Below are 9,626 nucleotides of genomic sequence, written 5' to 3' on the forward strand. Positions count from 1 at the left end.
GATAATAAATACAGATAAAGTCAGATAATTAATATAGAGAAAGTCAGATAATAAATACAGAGAAAGTCAGATAAATAAATACAGAGAAAGTCAGATAATAAATACAGAGAAAGTCAGATAAATAATACAGAGAAAGTCAGATAATAAATACAGAGAAAGTCAGATAATAAATACAGATAAAGTCAGATAATTAATACAGATAAAGTCAGATAATTAATATAGAGAAAGTCAGATAATAAATACAGAGAAAGTCAGATAAATAATACAGAGAAAGTCAGATAATTAATACAGAGAAAGTCAGATAATAAATACAGAGAAAGTCAGATAAATAATACAGAGAAAGTCAGATAATTAATACAGAGAAAGTCAGATAATTAATACAGAGAAAGTCAGATAATTAATACAGAGAAAGTCAGATAATAAATACAGAGAAAGTCAGATAATTAATACAGAGAAAGTCAGATAATTAATACAGATAAAGTCAGATAATTAATACAGAGAAAGTCAGATAATTAATACAGAGAAAGTCACTCCCATTCTCTTTTTAACTGTCTATTCATGTGTTTTATCGGTTTTTGATGCTTATGATTTTTAACTGTTTGTACTTGTGTTTTATCTGTTTAACTGATTTTATGTAAAGCACGTTGAATTGCCCTGTTGCTGAAAGCTGCTCTACAGATAAAGCTGCCTTGCCCTGCCAAAAGCTGCCTTCTTCTAACAATCGACAAACCAAATGGTCGGACTCACGTGGCCTGCGGGGCTGTTTGGGTTGTCCCTGGTAACGCTCGTCTCCTCCGTCATGCTGCTGGTCTCGTCCTCGTCCGTCTCCGTCCGGTTGTCTCTTCCTGCCGCGGCCCCGAAAACCGCCGCCGCCCTGCTTCTTGCTCAGGTCGAAGAAGAACTGCTGGCCCGGCTCCTGGACAGAGGACAGGTAGGACAGGTAGGACAGGTAGGACAGGTAGGACAGGTAGGACAGGGAGGACAGGGAGGACAGGGAGACAGATGGTCACATTCAGCACCGGGAGTGTAATCTTAAAGTCTTTTTAAATAAGTTGGTTAACTTAAATTTCTAAAATAAAATTAAATAAAAGTATTTAAGTGTCAGCCGTAAAGAAAGTCATTAGAAGACCATTTTAAAACACGATAAAAAAAGGGCGTTAGATCAAATTAAATAGAATCAGATCAGACAAAAAAAATCAATTACTAATGACAAAAAACAATGAGAAAGATAGTTACTGTACAGTAATAACTGTCTCTAAATTTAACAAGGGAAACATTTAGCCAATGTTTAGCCGGTTAACACAAGTACACACACAAACACCTCTTCCTCGGTGGTGCTGAAGCCCGTCTTTAGTTTGTCCGTCTTGTCCTTTGTGGGGCATCTGTAGGGGTTTTCGGTCACATCCTGCGGCTGCTTCACCAGCTCCGATGGATCCATGGTCTTCATGGGGATTATGTTGAAGGCGTACAAATACTGCAGCCGTCACACAGACAGACAGACAGACAGACAGACAGACAGACAGACAGACAGACAGACAGACAGACAGACAGACAGACAGACAGACAGACAGACAGACAGACAAGCCAGACAAGACAGACAAGACAGACAGAAAGCTCAGGATGTGATGGTGATCACCGGAGGATTTCACACTGTGGGCCCCCCCCCCGTGAGTTGTGTATTTGTTCACATTTCGGCAAACTGGCACCAATAAAGCTATGCCAATGATCTGTTAGCAGCTCGTCTTTGTAGTGCACCCATGGATGTACAGACTGCCATCACTGGACTCACTGGACATTTATTCCCAATGGACGTCGAAGACAACGATACCCTCGGGAAGTGTATGTCACCCTGAATCTGAAAATATGTGTCTTACGTCTGTGTGTTCAGATTTGACTGACTTAAAGATCAACGTTCTTCGTGGTACAGGACACACACACACACACACACACAAACGCACGCACACACACACACACACACACACACACACACACACGCACCTTCTTCTTTGCGGGGTTGTTGACGGTTGCCAGGGCTATGAAGCGGCTGACGTGCTGAGCGTTTTCCTGGAGAATGACATGGTTCCTGAAAACACATGTACAATACTGTTAACACACACACACACACACACACAGTATAACACAGAGGGAAGAATAAAAAATGTAATAGTCAGTCAAAAGCGGTGTTTTTCTATGGTACCAACCGAAATGTTTCGGTTTTACGCGGTATCAAATTATGCCTCGTCTTTCGGTGCCAAGTTTCGGTGATTGGTTGTCACGTTAAACGTGATTGCGTCACCCAGGAGAAATACATACGGGGTTACGCCGACAGAAGGGGTTCACGTGTATCTGTTGTGAACTGGTTGCGAGCATCGTTGTACCGCTTAAAAATGCCACCTAGATCAAAAGTGTGGCTTCACTTTATTAAGATTGATGCCAACAGTGCGAAATGCAATATATGCAAAAAAGACATTGTTGCTAAGGCTGGCAACACGACTAATTTGATGAAGCACCTGATAGTGCACGGGATCAATTTAAGAGCGGAAGGTTGCACAGTGTTTGACTGCAAGAAGAGCGGACCGCAGCCAGCGCAGCCAGCGCAGCCAGCGCAGCCAGCACTGCCAGCGCAGCCAGCGCAGCCAGCACTGCCAGCGCAGCCAGCGCAGCCAGCGCAGCCAGCGCAGCCAGCGCAGCCAGCGCAGCCAGCACTGCCAGCGCAGCCAGCGCAGCCAGCACAGCCTGCGCAGCCAGCGCAGCCTGCGGAGCCTGCGCAGCCAGGGCAGCCCTCCTCCTCTCAGCCGCCCGTGGGCGATGCAAAACCAGAGCCGACTCCGAGTGATTCAAAATATCCACCACCGGACTCCGCCTCATCAAAGAGTACAGAGGACGGCACTGTGTCTGGGATTTCAACAGGCAAGTTTATGTTTATTAGCGTTGCTGCAACTTAACACGTGCATCGTGCTGAGTTAGCGTGTAGCCTTATTTTATTGCTGCGTAGCTAGCTAAATAAAAAAGCTCTCCGCTCTTGAGGAGCTATTTGCTGATGAAGACATGGCAGTTGAAGCAGTTGAGAACAGTTCTAGCGACACAGACAAGATTCATGAGGAGATCCAGCGGCACAGAGGTCTACCGTCTACCCTGACTTCTGGGAATGCAGTGACCTGGTGGTGGAATGTGAGGGACAATATGCCAATGCTATCAAACTTGGCAACCAGGTATCTCTGTGTGCAAGCATCATCCACACCGTCAGAGCGTACATGCTCTACTGCTGGAGACACCATCAGCCAGGAGCGGGCTTGTTTGTCTCCTGAGAAAGGAGACATGTTAATCTTTCTGAAGAAGAACTGCTAAGAATTTAACAGGGACCATTAGACACTGACCTGTTTCCAAATGTTCTTTTTCACTGAGAATATTTTTTTTTTATATGAGAGAAGTACTTTGAATGGAAAAATCGGAGCTAAAAATGGAAAAATCTGAGCTAAAAATAAATAAAAGTTCAAGATTTGAACTTTATTATGTTGTGTAATTTTCTTTTTCTCAGAATTGATATTATAAAACTGGTATTGAAAAAGGTATCGTTCAGGAACCGATATCCAAGTAAAGGTATCGGTATTGGTACCGGTATCGAACATTTTTGATTGCTACCCAGCCCTAGAAGTGAGATGTCTCACCCTGGAGCCAACACAGAAACTTGGACGCACAGGGTGAAAACAGGATCTGCAGCAATGTGCATTACAACAAAAATATGGTGTTTTTTGAAAATGAAGGCATGGAAACCTACTCTGGTACAACCTCAAAATACAATTATGAACCTGAAAATGAGCAGAATATGGGCACTTTAAGTCTTTACTAAGTAAAAGTATAAAACAATGTAAAAATTCATCAAGTATTAATCCAGCACCTGTATGGGAGTCTTTCGTAGTGAGCACCCTCTAGTGCAGCAAAGTGGTATCGTGGTCTCAGTTTGTCGGCCAGGGTGGCCACGGAGCTGCTCCCACAGAACTTTGTGTTCACTTCCTGCAGCACACGAGACATTAAACAATTCAATACACTACATCTATATTATTTAGTTTTAGTTAGGAAAGTCTGGTGCCTTTCTTCACGTGGTGGTATAAGGTGGAAGGTGTACAAGCGCACCTAAGTCTTCCACATACCAGGGAAAACCCTGTATGTTTGCCAATGACAATATTTATGTAATCAGGACTTGTTACCGGGTTGTTTCCGTAGTGCCACACTCCCCGGGGCCACTGTGACGTCAGCAGGATGTCCACTCCTCTGAACTTGGAGCTGCTGGTCAGCGGGGCCACGAGGGCCGACAGATCTTTGGATGTGTAGCAGTGAGCCGGGGCCGGTTCCTGCAGGGCCTCCCGACCGCTGACGTAGGCGATCTGTAACCCCGACACGCCCGTGAACACGCCGCGCCGACCTAGACCACGCAGGGATCAACGGGTTTACGGATGGGAAAGTTTGGATGCGGAAGCCAGAGTTCGGGAGGAGAGGGTGGAGCCCCCATCGGTCGGACCCTTACCCAGATATGTGATGTTGTCGGCCAGCTCGCAGCCATCGGCGCTGGGGAAACTCTTCACCGTCTCCTGGCTCGCTGCTCCGAGGATGTACGTGTGGATGGGAGCTGAGGAGGCACGAAAAACACACAAAGGAATTCAATTCAGTTCAATTCAATTTTATTTATAGTATCAAATTACAACAAGAGTTATCTCAAGACACTTTACAGATAGAGCAGGTCTAGACCACACTCCAGAAACAGAAAACTGAGTTTATAATCAGCCGATTAAAGTGCAAAATCCAGAAATTATTTCGCCTGTTATGCACTTGTCTCTTGGATGAACTCAAAATGTACAAATATCTGACAGGTGATATTAAAGCCTGTGCAAAGATGATAATTTTCTGTATATTTGCAATTTTTTCCCCCCTTTGTTTTGCAACTACTGCACAATACTACTGCACAATAACTTCCCTCAGATAAAAACTTGTTATCTTATTCTACAGAAAAGTTGCAGGTTCTGGCCTGACAGAATTAAATTTGTAGCTCAAGTTAAAACAATTAAAACAAATGCACAATGTCTAACCAGCTTTAAGTAACTCTTTTGAGTGTTTCCTGGGAACGTTCATGCCTTTTGAGACGGGTGTAACAGCTGGTTGGTTGCCCAGAGGTTCTTCCTACCTTTCTTGGCTCCAGTTTTGTACTGCTGCCACTCTGCTTCGGCCTCCGGCGTTGTCCCAAAAAACTCCCCAACACACAGCAGCAGCTGCAGGACAACAGCACCAAACATCACAATTAGAATATACATATCAGCAACCTTTAAAACTGGAGTTTTACTGACTCACGTCAAACTGTCCGGCCTTCTTTTGGATGGTCTGGACTCGATTGAACAGCGCGGTCAGCCTGCCTTCCACGTCTCCACACGCCAAGCTGCAAACAGACTCACCTTTATTACTTTAATCTGTCTTTATATCAACCGCACAGCAACACATTGGGCATAAACAGCAAGGACTCTAAATCTACATACAGTCACTCTGTGTCCAAAATGAACAGAATATTCCTTTAACCCTCATGTTGACCTCATTTTCCTACATCAATGTTCTTTTTAATTCCCCAAAATAACATGATTGATTCCACCCAACGCTCTTTGCCAAGTACAAATCTCTACTTTCATTAATTTTGGGGCGTCTTATTCAATTTTATAGCATTTGGAGAAAAAAATTGAAGTGCATTGGAATAGTATTGAGTAAAAGTTGACATATTCCAGTCTGTGATTATCATCAATTACATATAATAATTCCTAAATTCTGCTTTTCTAACTCAAATGTTAGGTTTCATTTCCTCTAAATGAGGTTTATGGACCATAAATTCCAAAAATAACTGTAATACTAGTTAATTAATTAGTGTGATGTAGTGTTGAAAACGTCAAAAAAAAGGACAAACAATGAACAAAAAGCATCAAAAGTGTTGAAAAAAGGACAAAAACGTAAAAATTGTTGATTTTCAATTTTGATGGGAAGACAACACGAGGGTTAGAGAAGAGATTTAAGACAAATAACTCATTTTAATATCAACTCGTCAGAATCCCATCTACAAACTCAATTAGGGTTAGGGTCTCCTAAAACACTTAGGTTACTGAGGGCGTTTTCTTTACACCCTAAATAAGACTTTTTAATTACTTATTTCATTTATTATCAGGTCTTGTTCGTGGATAAAAAGGTACAGGTGGATTTTAAAGAGTACATTTAAATTCGGCAGACACAACGTGAACAACACGCGCCCTTTACACCAGCACCATGTAGAAAGACTGTAACGGAACTGGTTAAAACTCTCACATTTTGTTGGTGTCAGATAAAGAAATTTCTTATAAATCAGTTATTTTGGTGAAGTGTATGCATGCCGATATTTTCAGTTCCCACTGTTGATAACGATTACGCATCTTTTTCTCATCTAACGGTGTATTTAAATGCGCTAATGAGCAACAAGATCTTAAATTATGTAAATTTTGAATGAGGTTCGGTCGCGTCGTCGCGTTTTTGTACCAAATTAATCGGATTCTGGTACAAAATGGCAAAATCTACCTGCTAAATAATAGAAATAAGAAATCCTCAACAGGCCAGCATATTTAAAACAACATTATTATGATGTTATCAGTATTATATAACATGTTTTATTCGGATTTCGACATGTCACATCATGGTTAAGATTAAACACAATTTAGAGAAAACATCAGATATTAAACATTTAATGGAGATGAAACGACATTAAAGTCACATTTTAAGTATTAATAAAGTTTAACTTACACTCTTATTGGTTGCTCCGCCATGTCTTGGCCAAATATTAGCTGCTGCAATTGTTTAAAATATGCGATTTGGATTTTTTGCAACTTGAACGTTTGGTTCGTCGCTCATAATGGTCCGATCGAAACAACAGCGGAACCGTTTCCGTCTCAATAAATCCCGATTGTTTACCATAGCCAGTGTAAGTTGTTGGACTTGCACCACAAACATTAAAAACACGTCATATTTATTTAATGTAAAAGTAGATTGTTAAAAGCTAAATCACATTACTTCAATCTGAAATATGAAAACAATTCAAGTGGTTACCCGGACACATTTTACAGCGGAGAAGGAGGTTGCCAGGTTTGATTCTTACACGTAAATGTAGAAGCAAATAATTACACACTTTAACCGCACGATGGCAACACTACTTACTACATTATATTTTTTTAGGATACTCAACCACATTATTCTTTATTGTAATCTATGCACAAGTTAATAATGAAAAAAACTCATTTAGATAAAAATTATCAATGTTTTTTGTTTATTTAGTTATTTATTTATTAACAGTTCTATTCTTACATAAAGTGATTTCACTACTTTTATTCTGTTTATTTGTACATCTGTCCATAAAGCAGGTGCCCTTTATTGTAATAATCACTTGCAAAACATGGGATCCTTTTTGTAGGGTTACAACTAACGATTATTTTCATTATTGATCAATCTGCCAATTATTCTATTGATTAATGGATTGGTCTATTATGTGTATATTATATTATATTATATTATATTATATTACACCCTAAATGCTGAATGATGATGGTTTAATAACTTATATTAGTTTTAGGACCCTTGGAATTGCCCTAACCTTTCCCCCTATGCGGCGCCCTTGATTACATGTTTAAAAATGTCCTAAAACCCAAGGTGACGTCTTCAAATGTCTTTGTTTTGTCCAACAAACTGTCCAAAACCAAACCCAAGTATTTTCAGATTTTAGTGATGTAGTCTAAAAACACAAAAAGAGAAGCTGCAACCAATTATTTGCCATTTTTGCAAGAAGAAAAGTACTTATTATTATTATTATTAATCCCTTTTTAAAATGGTTGCCAGTTCAATTTCTGTCAACAAACTAATCAGTTGTTGTTGTTTGTAGTTATTTTAGAGCCAATTTAAAATCCCTTATTAATCCCACAATGTAAAAAAAAAATGTACACAAGGGAAGTCAAACTACTTGTTAAATAAAACATGTAATATAAATTCTTTCCATTTTTACTTCTTTATTTATTTTTACACGCGGAATACACATGTCTAATTTACGGATAATCTTCAAACCTGGCAACCTCGTCGGCCCTCGAAGCCTCCATCCTGGCATTTACCTTCATCCTGGTAACTCACAAGTCCCCGGACCAAAAACAGGAAGTAAGTAGCCAAATCAAAAGTAAAATTCACTTTCTGTTTGGTAGTCGGAGCCCGGGGCGGCGCAGCGACACTGCAAGCGGGAGAAAAGACGAGATTAAAAGCCCCAGAACAGAGTCAAACCGCACAGACGCCATAAGCTTGCTTTACCTTGTCGGCGAACATGGCGCCGGAGATTTGTTGTCTTTCATTTAGCTGGTTAGCTTGGTGGATGCTAACGGTTAGCATCAGAGCTAACGGTCTGTCTGTCTGTCTCCAGGGAAACATCATTTAACGTACAACGGTTACCGATCAGCTAGAATGATTGTGTGAATGATAAAGGAGTTTGAGTTTTTTGGGGGGGCTTACATCACGTAAAGTCACGCATTCATGTGCGCTAAATCCCTGTGTTTACGTCAGTGTTTTAAAAAGCGACGCGTGGGATCTTACGCCAAACTCAATGTAAAAATAGGCCGATTCTACACAGACCGACTGATTGACAAACAACACATAACCTGCTGATTTTAACTTAATGGAGAAGCTTTTAAAAATGATGCTGTCTGCAATTCGGCGCATTTTTACAAATATATGGTCAAAATTTACTGGCAGTGCTGCATATAATACATATTAAGTTTTATTATAATGGCGTAGCTATTTAAATAGCTATTAGCAATTTAGCTTTAAATCAGTACATATGTGAAGGGAGTTTGGTGTATTTTTAAGCAAGACAATAAACAATTTTATTAAACTTGTTTTGGAATTACTGTCATTATACATTATAGAGTGAGCTTTAAAAAATACTTCACTTATTTTAGGTGTGTCACACTGCTGTTTTTCAGGATTTAATACTAATGTCTACTATTATAAAGTAATTATCCATGGTACCGCTATCTATAAGTACACTAAAATAATCTAATCTCTTCAGTCAGCATGTGTATATATATACAAACATTTTATACATTTACTTTTGCTAAAATTATTCAGAGTAGTACAATCTTAATATTTACTTCCACCTGCATGTAATGCCTTACAATAGAACTGTTATGGCCATTTCTATAACTAGTTGGTATAGAAACTACTGTACAATTTGTTCAATGAGCAGTTAATAAGTAAATATTTTAGAACTGGTAAAAACTAATATTCAACACAGTTATTGATGAAATGAATAACGATAAATAAATATGATTTTCACAGTATTATGAATACTGAAAGTAGAGCCCGACCGATATATCCGCCATCCCCATATATCCGTATTTATATTGGCCGACTTATAAAAAAATATTCATCATATACATTCATATTCATTAGAATCATTTATAGTGATAAATAAATGATTCTGATGAATATTTAAAAAACGGAGGGTCGACCATGTTATGAGTGATGGCGTTGCATAGTCTGTCCACCAGAGGACGCTCTACTACGTCCCTGTTAGTGATGGCGTTGCATAGTCTGTC

At 39.8% G+C, this 9,626-nt stretch overlaps 2 protein-coding genes across 4 annotated transcripts in view; one reads left to right on the top strand and one right to left on the bottom strand.

Moving 5' to 3' along the window:
• The window catches only part of cwf19l1 (CWF19 like cell cycle control factor 1), a 15,228-nt gene extending 6,765 nt beyond the window's left edge, over nucleotides 1-8,463 (bottom strand). The window contains exons 1-9 of one of the 3 annotated variants that reach the window (XM_034863776.1): nucleotides 8,344-8,463; nucleotides 5,344-5,428; nucleotides 5,180-5,264; nucleotides 4,526-4,627; nucleotides 4,209-4,423; nucleotides 3,899-4,014; nucleotides 1,999-2,083; nucleotides 1,322-1,474; nucleotides 748-913 (exon numbers count right to left, since the gene is read on the bottom strand). In XM_034863776.1, the coding sequence (XP_034719667.1) occupies nucleotides 748-913; nucleotides 1,322-1,474; nucleotides 1,999-2,083; nucleotides 3,899-4,014; nucleotides 4,209-4,423; nucleotides 4,526-4,627; nucleotides 5,180-5,264; nucleotides 5,344-5,428; nucleotides 8,344-8,384 (1,048 nt within the window). In that variant the 5' untranslated portion in view covers nucleotides 8,385-8,463. Of the gene's footprint in view, nucleotides 1-747; nucleotides 919-1,320; nucleotides 1,475-1,998; nucleotides 2,084-3,898; nucleotides 4,015-4,208; nucleotides 4,424-4,525; nucleotides 4,628-5,179; nucleotides 5,265-5,343; nucleotides 5,429-6,801; nucleotides 7,018-8,343 lie in introns of those variants that run through there. The other 2 variants (XM_034863775.1, XM_034863777.1) reach the window with 2 other exon arrangements.
• Nucleotides 8,103-9,626, top strand: part of dmtf1 (cyclin D binding myb-like transcription factor 1) — a 12,388-nt gene continuing 10,864 nt past the window's right edge. Inside the window, exon 1 of the mRNA XM_034864113.1 lies at nucleotides 8,103-8,196. The gene's annotated coding sequence lies outside the window, so the exon portion shown is untranslated. The remainder of the gene's footprint in view (nucleotides 8,197-9,626) is intronic.

This window comes from Etheostoma cragini, chromosome 23, assembly GCF_013103735.1.
Source record: "Etheostoma cragini isolate CJK2018 chromosome 23, CSU_Ecrag_1.0, whole genome shotgun sequence".
NCBI classification, from domain to species: Eukaryota; Metazoa; Chordata; class Actinopteri; order Perciformes; family Percidae; genus Etheostoma; species Etheostoma cragini.